Source organism: Protopterus annectens, chromosome 1.part1 (genome assembly GCF_019279795.1).
Source record: "Protopterus annectens isolate FY-2018-M chromosome 1.part1, PAN1.0, whole genome shotgun sequence".
In the NCBI taxonomy this organism is placed as follows: Eukaryota; Metazoa; Chordata; order Ceratodontiformes; family Protopteridae; genus Protopterus; species Protopterus annectens.
The window spans coordinates 420,646,646-420,668,506 of record NC_056726.1 but is presented as its reverse complement, the minus strand read 5'-3'; the positions used below and the strand labels follow the sequence as shown (position 1 = coordinate 420,668,506).

Sequence of the window (21,861 nt, the reverse complement as noted above, 5' to 3'; positions counted from 1 at the left end):
GAAGTGGAAAGGCTGACCTTTGTTTCCATTTCTAGGTGTTAATTCATCACCTATGTAATTGGTACACAGAGAGGATTCAACAAGGTGTTTTCGATAAATCAAAAGTACAGTGAGTCCATTATGATAGCATTCCCCACCACAGAAGTTTATGTGCATATTTGCCGTATCTTTTGTTCTGGTATTTTATCTTCGTTATGCCATCACTACAGCAGTGTTTATTACTGATTTTACAGTAAAACATAGTAACAGCTCAACGTTTCAAAAATGTGTATGCTGATTGAACAGACCAGTCAACATGCCCGTTATAAGTAAGAGTCTTAGCCATAGGAAAAAGTCCATACGATAAACAGAACTAAAGATAGTGAAATCACATAAAATGGCTACACTCACCATTTTTCCTCCTTATTGCTATGTGGAGAACCAAAAGTTGATTTCGGCCATCACAAAAGTATAACTTTTCACCTTTCCATGAAGAAGATACTTCTTCCCAAAGCAGGGCAGCACATAGCGCCAGATTCCAGAAGAGTTGTTCTAAGTCTGCCCTGATTCCGAACAACTTGTTGTTAGTGTAAGTGGTCACTTATACTGAGAGCAAGTCTTTTGGAATTGGGCCCATAATGTTTATAGTTTAAAAAAAAAAACTCAGAGCATGCCAGAAGTGAGTGAGCAAGAGGGTTCCTAACTTCCTTAAAAAACAAGTGGCAGAAACGCATTTACATGTCTTTGCAAGTGTTGTTTTATACTTCCCCAGTGCATGTTCAATATATCATTTAGAAGTGTAGAAAAATACTAAATTTCCTTTCTACAATGGCATTATTTAAAAAGGTAAGAAGTTTTATTTTGAAGTAATGTCTTTATACAATAGCAGCAATTTGTAATGCGATGTTAACCCACAGCTGATTTTTTTTCTGATCATTGGGGCATTACGCTCATCAGCCACACCATTTATACAGCTGCAATGTGAGTCAGTACCAGTCTTGTACAGTGCAAACTAACACACACGCTTTTCAATTTAGGTCAGAGGATACCAGACTGAGCTTTGAGTAACATTGGTGCAGAAGGAACCAGCAGTGAGAAATTAGTTGTAATTCTTGCTAATGTACTGCTGTTCTTCTTCTTTCCTGAACCATAGGTGTGCGTTATGGCAGCTAGCTATATCACAATGAACACAGACAACAAAACAACATTAGGAGTAAGAATGTATCAGCCTAATTAAAATAATATTTTCCAACAACAAAGAAGATATTTTGGTTAACAGCTTAACCAAGGAGCAGTACAGGTGTTACATGATGATTGGTTACTTCTCTTTAAATGACGCCATTTTAGAATTATTATATTTTATACAGTGGCTGTTGTACTTGGTGAACTTGTTTTCAGTAAATAAAGACCTGTTCTAACTGGGTACTGCATTTGCTGTCGGCAAAAGGTTAGAATGCTGCTGAATTGTGGCCTTGTATTTTTGTTTATGTGCGTGCATGAAAAGGTCCTAGCTGTGTTAGGACAAGATCCTAGTAACTATGAAATTTTGTGCAGTGAAGTCAAGTCTTTAATTTGTTACATTCGTTATGTAAACTTAAGTCTGAGAGATTTGGCCAGCATGATCAAGCAGTTAAACCCATCTTGTCACATCCTTAACAGCTGAGCAGCTTTTCACTTGTGACGGTAGCCATGGCTGTAGCAGCTGCTGTGTATTTTTCTTATTTTGGTCCATGTTGTTAAAAGTACACCATGACCTGAGTATAAAAAGATAAACGTTTTTAACTCCCAATCCCATCTCTAAAAAGTCTTAATAAGCAAGTAGAAAACAACACCCCCATCATGTGATTGGCCGCATGCTGCAAGTGTTAGTGTTATGATTCCCTGAAACCCTCCCCATTTAATACATCAGCAGCAGATGCTCTCCAGAATGAGATGTGGGAGGAAGTCCATAAGCTAACCTCCAATGAGCACGCACACAGTGTGCAGCAGGCTGCTTATAGCATTGTGGGTGGAAATGCACCCATGTTACCCTACTGCAGCTTTACTGATGGTCATTTCCAATGGAGTGTAGTAATGTTGGGCCATTTAATTGAAAATACGTACAAACAAGTAGCCGTGGGTGAGGGGAGGGGCAAGGCCACCCTTACCCCATGCATTTCCCTTACTTTATGTAACAACCTCCAGGACGATACAACCTGGAGGCTAGTTTTGCATTTTTTGAGTGAGTAGACTATCACTTGACAGTCTCTTAGCTGTTTAACCTGCACAGACTTAATTATACAAGTCCCTCTTTAATAGTAGGCTTTACCAATTTGTTACATTAAGTGAAGTTCATAAATGCTAACAAAAACGGACCAAAATACTGTACTGATGACAGGTGTCAGATCTCTGTCAGCTACATAAATGAAAGTCCTTTACTTTGTTATGCATCTGTTTACTTTATTTATCCAGCACATTTCATTGGTTCATAGGTGTTTACTAGGCTAATGACCACAAGGGCCTTTTTAAGCCTAGCCATGCATCTCAAATCTTTCATATACTTTCACCTGACTTAGCCTAAGGTGAGAAATTATCTCACAGACCTTCATTTAATAAAACTTAACTGAAAAAAAAAATGTCAATCTGGTGTGAGTATGTTCAGGTGTAATTCACATAGCTTCATTTAGTGAGGCCAGATTGCTGTTTTGTGGATATACTGATTTGCAAGTTTTAGGTTGATCTATCGCCACTTGGTGGTCACAATATTGCAATGCAGGCAAATAATCTTCAAAATTATGTGATGAAATTAGAAAGGAAAATATTGGCTCCTGTCAGTACCTCTCAAACTGCAGATACTGAAAATCTTAAAGGCATTTGAAAAGCAGATGCATCTGACAAAAAAAAAATCTGGACATGTAGTTATAAAATTTGCCAAAAGCATGATGGGGTACTACTCAAAAACTAACATGCTTAAAACACTGAAACTGAATGATTGAATAACAGAAGCATGTTATTGTGTCTTTACTGTGAGAGAATATTGTAGAAAAAAAAATGTTCCTAGTTTTTATTAAGATTTTCTTTAAAATGAGTTTTAGTAGCACATGAAGGGGTTATGAAATTGTAGCTATTGGACGTTTGGGCAGCTTTTACCATCTCTTTCAACTTTCTGGTTTAAAAGCCGCACTTGCACTTGTTTCCCACCTTTCCTGTTACTAGCCTAGTCCAGATACAGAGTTGCTGTATCCAGGACTGTTGGTAAGCTTCTGAGCCCCGCAAGCCTTTCTGTGTTGGAGGGAAGCCTTCTAGCTTATCAGTGGGAGTGGTAAGCACTAGGCAGCCTATCTACCACAAGAGGAGTGGTTCTGGACCAGAAATTGTAGTTTATTGGCCGTTTGGGCAGTTTTTTTCCATCTCTCTCAACTTTCTGTTTTTAAAGCCCATGTTTGTGCTTGATCCCCACCTTTCTCGTAACTAGTCTAGTCCAGGTAGAGATTTGTTGTATCCAGGACTGTTTGTAAGCTTCTGAGCCCCCCAAGCCTTTGTGTTGGAGTGCAGTCTTCTAGCTCATCAGTGGGAGTGGTAAGTACTAGGTAGCCTGTCTACCACAAAAGGAGTGGTTCTTGGCCCAGGAATGGTAGTTTATTGACCATTCGGGAAGTTGTTCATCTCTTTCAACTTTCTGGTTTAAAAGACCACATCTGCGCTTGTTTCCCATCTTTCCTGTAACTAACCTACTGGAAAGCACTAGAAAGCCTTAAACTGATATAAGCCTCCTAGCTTAAAAGAGAGACTTTGGAGTGATTGAGTATCAGTTTTCTTTATTTTCTTGCTGTACTTAACTGTTTTCTGCCTAAACGCTGATTTTCCAGCACTTACTGTGATTTAAAAGCTTGTTTTTTTTCACATATTTGACTGCCTGCACTTTTAAAAAGTTGTTTTTTTGTTTAAATAAGTTGTTTAACTGTTGTAGGCTACACACTAAAGTGCGATAGCCTTTTCTGATTGCTTGTAGTCGTTTAAAGTTGTTTTAAGTGTACTTTTTACTGTTTTTGCCTTATCTTTTCAAAAAAATAAATAAATAAATGTCTTGTTTCCCACTTTTCTAAGCTAGTATAGTCCAGTTTTCAGGCTAGTGCTGAATTCAGGGCTGTGTTACAAGTTTCTGAGTTGCCCATACCTTACTTGGATAGAGGGAAGTTTCTCTGTTCACCTGTGAGAGAGGGGAACTTTGAGCAGCCATCTCTCCCTGGAGGAGTGGTTCCAGCCCAGAAGTTAGTAGTTTAAAAAATGCGTTGCACGGTTTTGTGCGCCGGGCAGCACCGGTTAGCTAAGGTTAAATTATTCCCGGCTCCACTAAGTCTCCTCTTCAGTTTTTCACTTGAAACTAGTCTAACTCTCAACCAAAGCACTCAAAAAGCATCCTACAGTCCAGCACTTGCTCAGACCTAATAGCAAGCACTAATATACCCTGACACTTGACTGCCCAGCAGGGCAAGGCTCTTTATCCACCCCTCACCAACCAAGCGACTAAGCAGCTCACCCTACTATTCAGGCATGACCAAAGGGTAACTTCAGGTGTACTCTCCAGTCCAGCTGGTGAATCTGGGTATCCTGAGGCAATGTTACAACTGCCTCATGTACACAGACAGCCCTCTCCCTCTTCTCCTACCATAAAACACTAACATATGTGAGAGATGCAATTATACAGCCAAGCTGGAGGTTAAGGTATCTCCACCCAAGACTGGAACAGACAGTCATGAGGAGAAGGTTAACACCTGCACCACACCTCCAGCCTCACATAGACCTACGAAACCAGCACTGGCAAAAAATACACATGAATACACAAAATCATACTCGGAGGCTCTAAATAAAAACCTGCAAAAGCATCAGAGAGTTCCAAAGCAGACACCCACAAAACCTGCACCTCCCGTCACAAACCAGACAACACATAAAACACAAAATCAATGTGCCGCACAATCACAGCCCTTAAGGTGAAATAACATACCTAACACACTAGTAATAGGTGACTCAATAGTCAGGCACACTGACGCTCCATTCACTAGGCTGGACAAGGAGAAGGTTACTGTTAGCTGCCTGTCGGGAGCCAGAATCCACCACATAACACAAGCACTCAGGTCACTCCAGAACAAGTACAAATATGACTCTGTCATTGTTCATGTTGGTGTGAATGACCTGAGCCGTACCTCCCCAGATTACATGAAAAAAGACATGGAAGAGCTCTCTGATCATGTAGCCCAGGTGGATATGACCCTGACCCTGACCTTGAGTAGTATCCTGCCCTCACCAAGAGTGATACCCCAGTATAAAGAAAAAAATGATCAATTTCAACAATTGGCTAAGCTTCTGGTGTCATTCAAAGGGGATCCAATGTCTGTCAGCCTGTGATGACATGCTAGACAAGCTGCGTTGCTTCGCAAGAGACGGCTTGCACCTGTCACCCCTTGGCTTTCGAATACTGACCAAGGCTCGTGCTGCCCCCATAGTGCCTTTTTTTGGCAAGGCTCAAAATTTAAACCACCTCCGTAAACAGCACTAGTAAAAAAATGAGGGTTATGCTACTCAACGCTAGGAGTTTAAATCTCAAAATGCATGCGCTCAAAGCACTCCTAAGTATGGAGAACGTCGACATCTGTGCAGTAATTGAAACCTGGTTCAAGGCTCCAGAGAGCACTCCAGCACTACTGGGCTACAACTCACACCACACATTTTGGCCACAGAACATGGACCAAAACACAAAAGGAGGGGGTGAATCCATATTCATCAAGGATACCCACACCTCCAGGTTAGTGGCGCAGCATGATTCCTATGAGATCATCCATGTGCAACTAACATCGGGCAAATCTGCAATGCAAATTGTGGCCTGCGACAGATCACTCTCCATGACCCAGGACCACCACTCCGCCTTTCTGGAGACACTGGAAAACATGAAGGTCCTACCGAACACCCTGATCTTGGGAGATTTCAATTACCCTACCATTAACTGGGAAAACTACTTGAGTACAAACTCCCAGGCTCAGCGCTTCCTGGAATTTATCATCTCAAATGCCTTGGATCAGCTGGTAAACTCCCCTACCAGAGACCACAACATATTGGACCTGGTCATCACCAGCATGGGCGACAGGTGCTCCGTACTGGAGGTCAACCCGTCACTGGTTAGATCAGACCATAAACTAATCACCCTGGATGTCCACACCCCACCACCACCCCCAACCAAGGAAACCACAATGAAAAACTTTTCTAAAGCAAACTTCACCTTACTTAAGGCAGAGGTGGTAAGTTTCACAGCCACCACGCTAAAGGATAACACTGCCCAAGATGCAGAATCCTTTACAATTGCTCTCTATGAGCACCTACAAGGATGCATGGATCATGCTATCCCTAGCAAAACCAAGACTCACTCCCCTAAGAGAAGGAAACCAGTCTGGTGGACCCCTGCCATAAACAGGTTATACAACAAAAGGAGGAAACTAGTTCAGAAAAAAAGCAAATCCCAAGAAGGAAGGACATCCCTGATCAGTATCAGTAAGAAACTAAGGTCCCTCATAAAATCGTACAAGGCTAACTTCGAAAGAAAAATAGCCAAGGATTCAAAAGATAACCACAAAGCCTTCTTTAGCTATGTCAATAATCTAAGTGGCAACTCACAGATATGCTCTGAGATAGTGCAAAATAGCACAAAATATACTGATAAACAACCACGGCGGGAACTTTTGAAAAAACCAAAACCAAGAAATAAAGAAAGTCCCAGGAGAAAGTTGCAGCTGATTTCTTTATTCACTTAAAAACACCAAATAAACGCCGTTAACACCATGCGTTTTCGTCCACTGGGTGGCATTGCACTGTTATACCAATAGAACACTAAATGAATTTAATACATACATCTCAATAGTTTTAAACATGATTATAAATGTATTTTAGGATTGGTTTTTAATCAAAATTGATATGAAATAAATGTGTTTAGAGTAAGTTATTTATGACATACACTACACAAGCATTAGAAATGGCAAAAGTTGATTTTAATTCAAGCTGTTTGGATTCCGTGGGATTGTTTTAATACTTGATTAAATTGAATGTATGAACTTTTGATTGGTTCTACACTATTTTAAATAGGGTATAAAATGTATCAGAAACCAGGTCACATGCTAAATCTGATGAAGTCTATGGGACGAAAACGCATGGTGTTAACGGCGTTTATTTGGTGTTTTTAAGTGAATAAAGAAATCAGCTGCAACTTTCTCCTGGGACTTACAAAATATACTGAACCTACTGATATTGCCAATATACTGGCAGATAGATTCAGTGCAAACTTCACCTCCCTCTCACCTTCAAAAGGGCCCACAACAGTACTGGAAAAGTGTAATGTCCCAGATATCACAGAAGCACAGGTGAAAACAGCCCTTTCAAAAGCCAAAAACACAGCATCAATGGGGCCAGATGGTGTCCCAGTCTGCGTCTTGCACAAACTACAGAATGAACCAACCCCCTACCTTAACACGCTGTTCAACCTCAGCCTTTCCACAGGCTATGAGCCCATAGAATGGCACACAGCAATGGTTATTCCGCTCCACAAAGGAGGGGCCATAACTGACCCTGGTAACTATCGCCCCATAAGCCTGACTAGCCTGGTCTGCAAGGCTATGCAGCTCATCATCATGGAACTCATTAACAAAGACATTGGGAACCTCCAAACACTTGACCCGACCCAGTTCGGCTTTATTAAGGGCAGATCATGCCTACTAAACCTGGTTGACTTCTTCGAGACAGTTACCAAGGCCATAGACGAGGGAAAGGTGGTTCACACAGCCTACCTTGATCTCGCCAAGGCATTCAACACCATTCCTCATATTATAGAAAAACTCACCAGCCTGAACATAAACCCCTACGTCACAAGATGGGTTGCCAACTGGCTTACAGACAGAACTCACATGGTAAGAATAGCGGGCTCCAGGTCTGACTCTAAACCAGTCACAAGTGGTGTCCCACAAGGCTCGGTTCTGGGACCCCTACTGTTTGGCATATATTTCTCAGACGTACAGGCAAACACAGGAGGACTATGGCTAACCAAGTTCGCCGATGACTGCAAACTGGGAGCCATAACTGACTCTCCGGCTGACACGGACATCCTCCAAAGGCCTTACTGAGACAGACACCTGGTGTCAACGTCATGACCTCAAGCTAAATGCCAAAAAATTCATAGTCATCCCGTTTGGGGAAAAACAAAACACCCACGAATACCCACGTAGGCGGCAGCCCCTTAATACAGAAGAGATAATAAGAGATCTGATGACCCAGGTAGATAGTAATCTCTCCTTTGACAATCATATTGCCAAAGTAGTTAAGAAATCCTTCTATGTGGCCCATCTAATTACTAAGGGGTTCGCATCTAGAAATAGAGAGGTTATAGTGCCCCTCTACTCGTCACTCATCAGACCCATCATAGAGTACAATGCCCCATTTGGGGTGTACCTCACAAGACACTTCCAACAGCTTGAAAGACCACAAAAGCACCTCACCAAGAGGATTACTGGCCTCAAACATATGTCCTATGCAGCCCGACTGAAAAAACTCCGGCTGTACTCAGTGGCATATCGCTTACTCAGAGGTGATCTCTGCCTGACTTACAAAGCCATGTCCGACTCAGAATTGATGGACATGCTCCACCTAAAGAAATCCAAGTCACTGCGAGCCACACGCTCTAGTTAGCTAAACCTCACCACAATAATAAATAGAACAGCTGGAGGGATGGACTCCTGTCACAGAGACTCCACATGCTTTGGAACAAAATTCCAAACTACATTAGGCAGAGCCCCTCACTAACACTCTTCAAGAGAAGCCTTGACGAGTGAATGGGTAACAGAAAATACACCCCTGGGATCACTTCATTGGCTCTGCTTGACAGAGGCTCAGTTAATTAATCAATGGGGCGGTGAAAGCCGACACACTCTGGCTAGGCTTATAAATGCCCTCGGGCAGATAACCTAGTACCTACCTATGAACCTATAAGAGATCGTTTACATTTAAACTTGGCAAAACCAAACTCAAGCCATAGCATGCAAGAAGCAGCAGGCAACGCAGTGTAATAAATAAGGAAAATGGAATATCGTCTCCAACCAATGAGGGGTGGGAGAAGGCGTGGGAGATGGAGCAAGAGCGGGAACATTCTCACAGGCCACATTTCATTGCATGCTCAGCCTGTCACATAATGCCATCATGATGAGAAAGGGAGTTTAGGCCGTGAAAAAGCCCAAGTACATTGTCAGTGTATGAGATACTGCTGGATTCAAGTTCTCCATCAGCTTCTTCCAGCCAACAGTGACTGCCTCAGCCGGGTGGGAGAAATGCTAGTGGTGCCATGAATTTCCCCATCTTCATCTCTCCTATCAGGTATTATGGGAGGGGCAGGAGTCATGGGAAGAGAAGCTGAGTAGCAGGTGCATTCAGAGAAGAAAAAAGTGCGGACACACACACATACACACACACACACACACACACACACACATATATATGTGTGTGTGTGTATGTATGTGAAGAAGTACTTTCCTGTTTTACCTAAAAATATCTACAAATTAAATTTTGTGCAGACTGTTTCTGCTGAACTGGTTTTGTGCTTACGGTAGCATACCCCCCCCCCCCCACCCCCCAAGGCTATTTAGCATTTATATGTAAGTTAGTAGAAGGACTTCAGAAATCTGTGTTGTCACAGGAATTTGTGTTTTTTTAAATTGGTCATATAGATAGATGAATATGTTCAAAACATTTGGAATTCAAAATATTTGGTTTGATAGAGGGGTCAGATATGCTAGGGTCAATTAAGAATTACCAAAGTGGAACTGTATAGTCCTGTTGCACTGAAGTATACCAGATAAGCCAAATTGGTCTTCCATTTTCATGTTATAACATTCATAAAGCACACCTGTGTAGTTAAGGTGTATCACAGCCACCGTCATTGGACATGTGTAAGGACCTTTCACTTTAAATGGGGAGTGGCAAAAATGAAGTCTGTCAGTGCATATTATGCATGTCCTATGTGGCATAACTCGGGAGTGTGAAAAGTGAAAAATGCATTGTGTATTTAAACCTGAATAAGAGGTCTGTGTTTCTAACATAACAAAGAAAGGATTTCTGGTGGCACAATAGTGCAGCATTTAGTGTTGCTGCGTCACACAGCTTCATTCTCCAGTTACCTTCTGTGCAAAGTCTGAATCCCTTACCTGTGCCCCTGTGGGTCTTCGGGGCCTTGGATTCCTTTTGCATCCCCAAGATATGCCAACTGTGAATTTGTGAGCCTTCAAACGTTTGTGTATGCCATGTATCTTTGCGTGTCCTCCAGCATAGTAGCATCCTATTTAGAATTAGTTTGTTTGCCTTATGTATACTGAATGCGTAGACAGACTCGAACTGTCCTGTAAGCCCAAAATGGTTGTGTTGTTGTCTTTCGGCTTTTCCCGGTTAGGGGTCGCCACAGCGAAACTCCGATCCACTAATGATTGGCAGTATATTTTCATGAACGCCGAGGTGCCAGCTCGACGTCCAACCTTCAACGAAGGCACGCCCATTTATGCATGTCTTTCGAACGCCCACCCAACCATGGGGAGGACATGCAGACTCCACACAGAAGGCACTCCCCGCACTCCAGCCAAGAATTGAACGGGAGAACCTCTTGCTGTGAGGCAACAATGCTACCGTACAGCTGCACCACCGCAGCAGTGAGTAAATGGTGAATGAACAAAAATGCATACATTTGTGCAGTGCCTGCAAGTAAATGTACAAAACTGACCCAGAACTGGAACTCCTCATTTACTGACAGTGTCATTGGCTTCTCCGTGGAACTCTGGGATATGTCATGCTACATTTATTTTGTGCTTGCACATTCCTGTTTCTGTTCTTCACTCCCTGTGAAATAAAGAATGCTGCTGCACACGTTTGGATTCTAGAGTTGTGTTGAGCTTAAGTATTTCTATTGCTTCCATCTAGCACAGTGACAGTTTTTCAGAGAAGCACCCCACAGATTTGTTTGTGTTGTTTTATCTTTTCCAGATGACATACATATGTCATGTCACCTTGTAAACAGTTTAAACGTTTAATATATACATTGCAGCAGGAACTTTCTCAACATTTAAAATATTCGCTCATAGTTTTGTGACTCCTAAACTATGGCTATTTGGCCACATGTCCTCTAAGATTAGCTCCATATTTTGAGTAATTTATTCTGACTGCTATGTGCACTTAATGTATAAAGTCTTGCTGAAACAGCTCTTGGAAAGTGAACTGAAATACTTAACTTTTTCCTGCAAACTTTAATTCCGGTTTCGGCCTGCAAAAGAGGTCTCCTAGTTTGCATGCAGAAAACTATGGTAGAAGTAGAAATCAGTGCAACCAGACTTTAATTTTACTGTGAAGAAAAGAGGAAAAACATAATTGTTTGGCAGTCTGCCCTCAAGATTTTGTAGAATGTTAGATGACATGTCTTGAGTCACAGCCAGGATGTTTTGAATCATAGCCCAGTTGTAGCCATTAATCAATCAGGGGAGATCTGCACAAGCAAGTTTATGGCTCCTAAATGTCTCACTGGAGTAATTTTTGTCATTTTCACTGGCCTGCAACTTACAAGTTCCCACTTTATGGCTTGAGGTTAGTACTGACATCAGATCTCTCCACCTTATTACAGCTTGTTTCTTGTGCTGAAAAACTTTAGGCTGGTTGTTTTATATGGACTGGCTTGTTAGTCAAGAGGGTCTGAGTTATCAACTGGAAGTTTTCAAGTGGAATTTGCAGCATATGATAAGAACTGTGGCATAAGAGTAAAGTTGGATGCTTACTTTATACTGTCACTATCAGTGACACTACAGTTAACACACTTGCCTTTGGTGCAGAAGACTGTGGGTTCTGTTCCCACACCAGCTAGATGGATTGCTGACACTGCAGTGCACCATAAGTGGGGTGTTGTAGAGTAAACTCTCCATTAACTGGCACCCATGGGGATTGTTAGATGACAGATAACTAGTTTCTGGTTGCTTTAGAGTTACCATTAAAAATAGGCCTGACTAACACTGTACCCTATACTATTTGTTTGGTTTTTGACTTGTTTTCATGTTGGGGAGAGAGGGACTTTATTCCTGTCTTCCTTTTTAAACCTCTAAAACTCTAAAAAAAACATAAGGAATGTTTCTGCGGGGGGGGGTTACTGCCAGCATTCCGAATCCGCTTCGGTCGACCGTTTAGAATGCCAACCTAAAATGCTGAATCCAGAATGCTGAAAAGTAAACCAAGGAGAAAATGAATATATTAACAACAGTGGTTCAATGTATTCGACATACCAAGAGGTGACGTCAGTCACCCATGCTATGCACGTTAACATACTGTTACATTTCACAGACAATGGTATGTTAATGCTACTATTTTGCAAGGGGTGGGCTCGGGGTAGGCTCACCCCCCCCCCCGCACATTAAATATACCAAAATACAGTGAGGAAATGGGCTAATTCCCTGTTCCCCCCTGAACTGCGATCTCCCAGCATGTCAAATCAGGAATGATCAAATGTAACATGTCACTCGATCATTCAAAATCGAGCAATTTTGGTTCAGTTCACAGCTGTTTTGAAAACAGTGATTCGACCAGGTGTCACTCGATACCCTGAACTTCAGAAACTTTCAGTGTAAACTGAGGAAAAGAATGTGTAACACATGAAAATTGTACTGTATTTCTTTGATTTTGTTTTTTTTTTTTTTTTGCCAGTTTCTTGAGAGTGCTGATTGTTTGAGTTCTGGTTAACTAAGAGTTTACAGTACTCCTGCGTGTGTCGTCCTTTGGATGAGACGTTAAACTGAGGTTCCATCTACTTGAGTCAGTGGTAGCTCAGGTGAATATAAAAGATCCCATGCCTGCTATCAAAAACAGTAGGGGAAGCTGGACAGACTTCAGCTGAGATCCATCTAACAGTCAAAGCCTATGGATATACAGAGTTCTCCACCAGTACCCCACCTCAAACACACCACTGCTCAGCCCTTAAAAAACTCAACTGGCTTGAACTTGCCCATCTTCTCCTGTTCAACCAACTTATACTAACACATAACATTCTTTACTACCCTGAAAAAAAAAAACTGTATTATAAAACCTAATACATCCTTACTCCAGTACTAGGGTCCTGTGCTCAAGCAATAAACCTCTCCTTCAAGTCACTACACTAAAGCCAACAATTCGACGGGAGCCTCCCTCTATTCAAACTTTATAGCTAAAAAAGGAAGACCTTTCCCACTAATATGTAAGCCACAGCATCCTTATCGCAGTTTAAGAAATCTCTAAAAACACACCTACAAGCTAAATGGATATGGAACTATAACGCCGCAGGCTAGTCTACCTCCATCCCCTTCATGCTCACCCAGGACAAATACTCTTCCCTTATTTTCAGGCAGTAGACTTCTCTTTGTCTTGCAAATCTCAGTCCTCATACCTCTCTATTCTTCTCAACAGTTAAGGCTTCTTCTAAATATAGATACTTGGTGTATTGTTTATAGTATTATAATACTATATTATACTGAATATTATTTTGATTGTACAGTTTAAGGTGTTTTCATCCCTGTACCCATATAGTGTACCATTTTTCATAGGTTCATACTAGGCTATCTGCCCTAGGGCATTTATAAGCCTAGCCAGAATGTGTTTGGCTTTCGCCACCCATTTTAAATTAATTTTGCTATGCCCTTTTTTGAGGTTAGTATACTGTGCCTCTGTCTAACACTGACACAGAAGTGATACCCGGGGTAAACCTACGATCCCCCATCCACTCATCAAGATTCCTCTTGAAGAGAGTCAATGAGGGACTCTGCCTAACCTGGACTGGGATTTATTCCAGAGTGAAGGGAGCCTCTGGGTTATGAATCTGTCCCTCCAGCATGTCCTATTTATTTCAGTGCTGAGGTTCAAGTCTCTTGAGCGCGTAGCTCGATGGGATTTGGATTTTCTGAGGTGCAGCATGTCCATTAATTCCGGGTTGGACATGGCTTTGTACGTCAGGCACAGATTGCCTCTGAGCAGGCGGTATGCCACTGAGTAGAGCTGGAGTTTCTTTAACTGGGCAGCATATGGCATCTGTTTGAGCCCTTTGATCCTCTTGGTGAGGTACTTTTGGGGTCTTTCCAGTTGCTGCAGGTGTCTGGTAAGGTGCATCCCAAAAGGGGCATTGTACTCAATTATGGGCCTGATGAGGGATGAGTAAAGAGGCACGATGACCTCCCTGATCTAGATGTGAATCCCTTCATGATTAGGTGGGCTATATAAAATGTTTTTCTAACCACTTTGGCCACGTGGTTGTCAAATGAGAGATTGCTATCAACTTGGGTCCCCAGGTCCCTAATTACTTCTTCTGTACTTAATGGATTACCACCTATGTGGTAATTTGTGGGCACTTTGTTTTTGCCAAAGGGGATGACTATACACTTTTTGGCATTTAGCTTGAGGCCATGGCTCTGGCACCAGTTGTCTGTTTCTATGTGGCCCTTTTGGAGGATGCTTGTGTCAGCTGGAGAGTCGATTATAGCGCCCAGTTTGCAGTCATCTGCGAACTTGGTCAGCCACAGTCCTTCCGTGTTGGCCTGTACCTATGAGAAATATATACCGAACAGGAGAGGTCCCAGGACTGAGCCTTGTGGGACGCCACTTGTAACTGGTTTGGAGTCTGACATGGCTCCAGCAATTCTAACCATGTGGGTTCTGTCCTTGAGCCAGTTTGCAACCCATATAGTGACATAGGGGTTTATATTTAAGCTGGTGAGCTTATCTATAATGCCCAAGTGGGGTATTGTATCGAAGGCTTTTGCGAGGTCCAGGTAGGCTGTGTGGACCACCTTCCCCTCGTCAATGGCCTTGGTGACTGTTTCAAAGAAATCAACCAGGTTTAAGAGGCAGGATCTGCCCTTAACAAAGCCAAACTGGGTAGGATCCAGTGTCTGTAGGTCCCCAATATCTTTTTTTATGAGGTCCATGATGATCCTTTCCATAGCTTTGCAGACCAAGCTAGTCAGGCTTATGGGGTGATAGTTTCCAGGATTCGTTGATCCAGGGCGTTGGAATTTATGAATTCCAAGAACCGTTGGGAAAAGGAGTTGGTACCCGAGTAGTTTTCCCAATTAATGGCAGGGTAGTTGAAATCACCTAGTATTAGGGTGTTTGGTTGTATCTTAATATTTTCCAGTATGTTTAGGAAGGTGTAGTGAGAATCTTGGGGTATGGTGGGAGATCTGTCGCAAGCTACAATTTGGATTGCAGTCTTACCTAGTGTTAGTTGCACCTGGAGAATTTCAGATGCATTGTGTTGGGCAACTAGCCTGGAGGTGTGAATATGGACACTCCTCCACCTTTAGTGTTTCAGTCTTGGTTTTGTGGCCGAAAAGTGTGTTAAGAATTGTAGCCTGGTATTGCAGGGGTGGTCTCTGGAGCCTTGAACCAGGTCTCAGTCACTGCACAGATATCGATGTTCTCCATTTTTAGGAGTGCCCCGAGAGACTGCATTTTGATGTTTAGACTTCTAGCATTGAGTAGCATTACCTTCAGATTTTGCATGCTTGTATCCGTTACGGTGGTGGTTTTATTCTTTGAACCTTGCCAAAAAAGGCACTATAGGGGTGGCAAGAGCTTTAGCCAGAAACCTGAATCCCAGGGGTGACAGGTGCAGACCATCTCTGGCAAAGCATCGTGGTTTGTCAATCATGTCTTCCCAGGCAGACAAATACTGGATCCCCTTTGAATGACACCAGAAGCTTAGCCAATTGTTAAAGTCAATCATTTTGTCCTTATACTGTGGTATCATTCTGGGAGAAGGCAGGATGCTACTCAGGGCTAGGGTCATACCTGCCTGGGTCACATGATCCAAGAGCTCTTCCATGTCTCTTTTCATGTAGTCCAGGGAGGTACGTCTCAAGTCATTCACTTCAGCATGGACAATGACAGAGTCATATTTGTACTTGCTGTGGAGTGACTTGAGTGCATGCGTTATGTGGCAGATCCTGGCACCCGACAGGCAGCTGACTGTAATTTTCTCCTTGTTCAGCCTGGTGAGTGGGACATCAGTGTGCCTGACTATAGAGTCACCTATGACTAAAGTGTTGGGTACATTGTCTTTGAAATATTGTAGTAGGCGATGGTCTGTGTTTATAGGTATTCATTAACTTGTATTTTGTTTAAAAGAATGCCTTCCAGCCTCCTAGACTAAACCGAATGCTTATATCATTATTTCTTATAAAAATACAAATGAAGCAATGACAAGAATGTTTGTCCATTTAGTGTGTCTGTCTGTGTATGTGCTTATACAAGAAGTCTGTGCATTCAGCATAATAATTTAATGATTTGCCTCCCACCAGTGAGTCTGAAGATTAGAAATTTGGTAAGTCCAACATGCTGCCCATACAAATCACAATGACCAGACCTACAGTGTGCTACTGACCCTGAAGCAGACAGAGCCAGGTGCTTGATGTGAAGGTTATTCTTGCCAGTCCCTTCTGTTGAAACACTGCCTGTTTGCAGCAGAAGTCACTATAATAAGGAAAGGGCCCTCAGTTAATGATATGAAGTTTTTGCTGGTTCTGTGGAACAGAGAACTGCAGCTCTGATTGTATGATTGCAGCAATAGTAACCAGGCTTCAAGCAGCAGCTCACAGCTGGTGGGAACTAACTGGGGGAGACAGGAGATCATATCTAATGCCTCAAAATGATCGTTGCATGTTGATTGTCGCAGTAGAAGTGACATCTGGCAGAGCCTTAGCTGGCTTATCTAGTGTCCACAGCTGGTTGCCAGTCTCACACCCCATCTCACCTCTTCATTTGAAGAGCTAAAAAAAAAAACACAGACCCTTTCCCCACCACCTCTCCTCTTCAATTTTACAGCAAAGGAAAAAAAAAAACTTTTGGTCTTTTTTTTAAACCGTAACAAGCTGTTTGCTACATTTGTAGCAATCTGATTCCTACAACTTACCATACACAAAGCATTGATGCATTGAACTGACTTACTGTAGAAGAGTGCTGGAGTTACACTTCATGATTAGACTCCCCACACCTTGTGGCCAGAGTGTTTGCCCCCCCTTTTCCCCACCCTTGCTACACCTCTGACATCTGATGAGCACTAGAGGAAAGGACTCCCAAAACTGAAGAGATTCCAGGGGCACAGTTTAGCAGCAGCAGAGTGTTCACATGTGCATGTGAAGTCACACCTGCTTGTTGCATGTAAATGCCAGCATGGTGTGCATTGTGTGCACCGTGATGTCCAGATTCACTAAGAACAGGAATACTAGATGCACGGACAAAATCTTCAGCAGTCATCTGGGAGGGCCTAATGACCAGTGACTCTCTTTTTGTTTATTAGCATTTGCTTACTGGAAAGGTTCAAGTGGGAAGAAAAAAAACTTTTCAGAGAAGACCCAGAGAGGATGCTCTACTGAAATTACAAATAAAACATGAATTCATAATGGATGGCTTTCAGTGCACAGTTACAATGCTTATACATGTGAAAAAAACTGACTCTTGCTTCATGTTTCTTGAAAATCCATCCATCCACAACTCCTTTTCCCATTTTTTTTCACTTAGGATGAGGGTGTCACTTCAACAGTTACAGTCATCCAGAGACAAGGTTCACACTGAAGGGTGGCTAGCCCTTTGCCAAGGTTCACACTGCAGGGTGGCTAGCCCTTTGCCAAGGTTCACACTGCAGGGTGGCTAGCCCTTTGCCAAGGTTCACACTGCAGGGTGGCTAGCCCTTTGCCAAGGTTCACACTGCAGGGTGGCTAGCCCTTTGCCAAGGTTCACACTGCAGGGTGGCTAGCCCTTTGCCAAGGTTCACACTGAAGGGTGGCTAGCCCTTTGCCAAGGTTCACACTGCAGGGTGGCTAGCCCTTTGCCAAGGTTCACACTGCAGGCTGGCTAGCCCTTTGCCAAGGTTCACACTGCAGGGTGGCTAGCCCTTTGCCAAGGTTCACACTGCAGGGTGGCTAGCCCTTTGCCAAGGTTCACACTGCAGGGTGGCTAGCCCTTTGCCAAGGTTCACACTGCAGGGTGGCTAGCCCTTTGCCAAGGTTCACACTGCAGGGTGGCTAGCCCTTTGCCAAGGTTCACACTGCAGGGTGGCTAGCCCTTTGCCAAGGTTCACACTGCAGGGTGGCTAGCCCTTTGCCAAGGTTCACACTGCAGGGTGGCTAGCCCTTTGCCAAGGTTCACACTGCAGGGTGGCTAGCCCTTTGCCAAGGTTCACACTGCAGGGTGGCTAGCCCTTTGCCAAGGTTCACACTGCAGGGTGGCTAGCCCTTTGCCAAGGTTCACACTGCAGGGTGGCTAGCCCTTTGCCAAGGTTCACACTGCAGGGTGGCTAGCCCTTTGCCAAGGTTCACACTGCAGGGTGGCTAGCCCTTTGCCAAGGTTCACACTGCAGGGTGGCTAGCCCTTTGCCAAGGTTCACACTGCAGGGTGGCTAGCCCTTTGCCAAGGTTCACACTGCAGGGTGGCTAGCCCTTTGCCAAGGTTCACACTGCAGGGTGGCTAGCCCTTTGCCAAGGTTCACACTGCAGGGTGGCTAGCCCTTTGCCAAGGTTCACACTGAAGGGTGGCTAGCCCTTTGCCAAGGTTCACACTGCAGGGTGGCTAGCCCTTTGCCAAGGTTCACACTGCAGGATGGCTAGCCCTTTGCAAAGGTTCACACTGCAGGATGGCTAGCCCTTTGCCAAGGTTCACACTGCAGGGTGGCTAGCCCTTTGCCAAGGTTCACACTGCAGGGTGGCTAGCCCTTTGCCAAGGTTCACACTGCAGGGTGGCTAGCCCTTTGCCAAGGTTCACACTGAAGGGTGGCTAGCCCTTTTCCATTTCTTGAAAATAAGATGTGAGCAATGAAAATGTATGCCACCTGTAAAGATGAGACACCTGATAAGTGATATGGACATAGTGCCACGTGGGATGGAGAATGAATGATTTATTTGAAGGCCAGAAAAGCTAGGTAATTGGGCAGATGGGAAATAGAGGAAAAGTGCAACTGAATTGCATCTTTAATGTACCAGCAGCAGAATATGCTTGTTGTATTTGCAGTGTAATATAGTTCCGTAGTTTTCAAACTTGGATATATCACTGTTACTGCAGATATTTTTCCTTTTAGGTTTTGCTGTATGATTAACAAATAGTGAACCATATAAGCACTTGCTACACTTTCATAAAAGAAACACAGAAAAAGACTGCAGTCTCTGTCCAGTTCCACACAGTATAGCAAATGTTGACAAATATGACATTTATAGATGAGAAACGGATGCTAATGGCCCTAGAAAGTAGTACATATCTAAGTGTCATAAGCCATTTTCATATGTAGAAATGGTCCTTTGGAGTAGCCTACCCACATATTTACATGATAGACAGATAAAGACCTGACTGTGACCCAAAATGTCGCAGGTTCGGTTAGCATCTGAGGAATCTGCTGTAGTCGGCATGGTGTGCCCATCCTGGGAGGGGCTGTTTGAGTCATGAGATGCCTTAACACGCACCCCCATTAAGATAAGGGTGGTGGAGCACAGAACCTCACTGGGGACATGTATTTGGCTCACCAAGCTAAGAACATGGTAACTGTCATTACAGGTATACAGAAATGTGCATCACATCTGGAAGATATATTGCCCCCTCCCCAAAGAAGACCTAGGACAGATGTCCCTGGCAAGAAGAGGGGTTAAGGCTATAATAGTGATGCTGGGAGGCTAGCAAGGGCACTAATCTTCTTTATGGCTGCCTGGATGTTAACCCTGTCAGATGACTCTTGTTTCTAGAATGGAGGAACAAGTAGTCCCACATCTGATAGGGAGGGGGTAGCCAAATGACTGACGGGCACAAAATTAAAACGCACTTAGGAAAAAAACGTCATTTGAAACTATAGGTATGTTCTCAGGTACTGTCCTGTGGGTGCCAGTGGTTACTGGCTTGCATTCCAAGTTGTATACAACTTTACAGTGTACAAATGAAGGCTATGGGAAATGAACCTAAGTCTCGATGGTGTAATTAATTCACATTTGATACTTTATCAGTTAAACACAGTAGTATTTTTGTGATGGTGGTGGATGATCCATAAAGGGAAACTTTAATAGAACAACTACTATTTATATCAAAGTTTCAGTTCATTATTCAAGTCTCCTCTCTGTTAAGACTGAAGATAACTGCCGTTTATTTTTTTAACTTATGCTGCTAGTTTTGATTCTCCTTAACAGGTTTACAAGCGTAACAAGGTATAACATTTGGACAGTTTATGATGCTTTATCCATATTCGAGCTATGTAAGTTCTGCATGTTTTTGCATATTTGCAGTGCAGTAACTACTCAGGGGATGCATTTTGCTTCCTCGCAGCACACTTGAGAGTCCAAGCCCCGAGTATCATAGTGCACCAATCATAGGCAGTTCTCAGCTTTCTGCCAACATGGAGCCTGCTTTGGTGCTATTCTAATTTATGTTAATGCAGTTGCAATCTGTTTACAGAATGATGAAGTAGTTCTCTCAACAGTTCTACAGTGTTTACCTCACTAGCTTGAAAGAAAGCATGTGGTGCATGTTAACATAGTTTTTAAACTCATTTACATAAACAAGCCTATTTGTGATGAGATGTTTGTTTTCATCTTTCTAGCCTGCAGAGTACGTGTCACAGGAACAGGCACCTGGCACCATCAAGAGGCCTAAAACACCAGTTTCAAATGACCTGTCTGACATTGACACAAAGACCAACTGGACCAAGTCACTCCCATTACCAACACCTGAGGAGAGAATGCGACAACAAGCACAGGCGGTCCCGGCTGAAGTAGTTCCTATTGATGTGTCTGGTATGCTTTGAACTTCATGCCTCCCACAAAGTTGATTGTTTCTTTTTAATTCTGTAAATGGATATGAACAAGTGATGGCTGACTAATCGGAATCCTGTGCTAAGGCATTTTGTATATGCGTGTGTGTATATGTATAAATACGTGTGTGTCTGTGTGTGTTGTGTGTCTGTGTCTGTGTCTGTGTGTGTGTCTGTGTGCCCAGTGAAACCATCATACTATGAGAGGGCCAATCACTTCTTTTTCTTCATTTGTTGGGCATTTGGATAATCTGTTTAAAGGGAAAGAGATGAAGCACAGAGCAGTTATAATTGTGACAAATCTAAGACCATGACACAGTCATATTAAGAAAACCGTAACTATTCATTTTTTGGATTCATGACAATTTGTGTTTTATTTGTTTGAGCACTATCAGATGTGAAAAATTAACTAAAATAAAGTGTTAGATCAGTGAGTAACTAAGTTTGAGTACTTGCTTGAGATAGTGGTTTCTGTTTCTACAGTTGTAGTTGCAGACAATAAAGTGCCTGTATGTTGGCACACATTACATTGTAAGTGTTTTTTTTACCAGTTTAGAACATACACAGTACAAATGACTTTGTGAATGATAGTTGACAGATGGCTGATAACGCCATTGATGCATGTTAGGACTGGAGAGGGAGATGAGCTTGTAGATATGAAGGTTGTCTTCAGGCACTTTTCATAGGATCATAGGAGGTTACTAGGCTATTGGCCCTGAGGCCCTTATAAGCCTAGCCAAGAGTTTAGCCCATGTTTAGACAAGTCAGCACCTAAAGTCCCTGTCTAGCAGGGACACAGGTGGAATCCCAGGGGTGAATTTTCTTTTTCCCTTCCAGTTTTCCTGGTTGTGCTTAAAATGGGATAATGAGGTACTCTGCTTGATGTGGAGAGGGAGTCTGTTCCACAGAAGGAAGAGTCTCTGGGATATAAATCTGTCCCACCAATAAGTCTTATTGATGTCACAGACCAGGTTGAGGCTGAGCGTGTGGGTTACTCAAGTGGAGCTTGACTTGTGGATATGCAGCAGTCCTATCAGGGCAGGGTC

At 43.0% G+C, this 21,861-nt stretch overlaps 1 protein-coding gene across 4 annotated transcripts in view; it reads left to right on the top strand.

Moving 5' to 3' along the window:
- Nucleotides 1-21,861, top strand: part of NHSL1 (NHS like 1) — an 829,440-nt gene that overhangs the window by 708,152 nt on the left and 99,427 nt on the right. For all 4 annotated transcript variants that reach the window (XM_044075526.1, XM_044075534.1, XM_044075551.1 and 1 more), the window contains exon 4: nt 20,606-20,798. In XM_044075526.1, the coding sequence (XP_043931461.1) occupies nt 20,606-20,798 (193 nt within the window). The remainder of the gene's footprint in view (nt 1-20,605; nt 20,799-21,861) is intronic.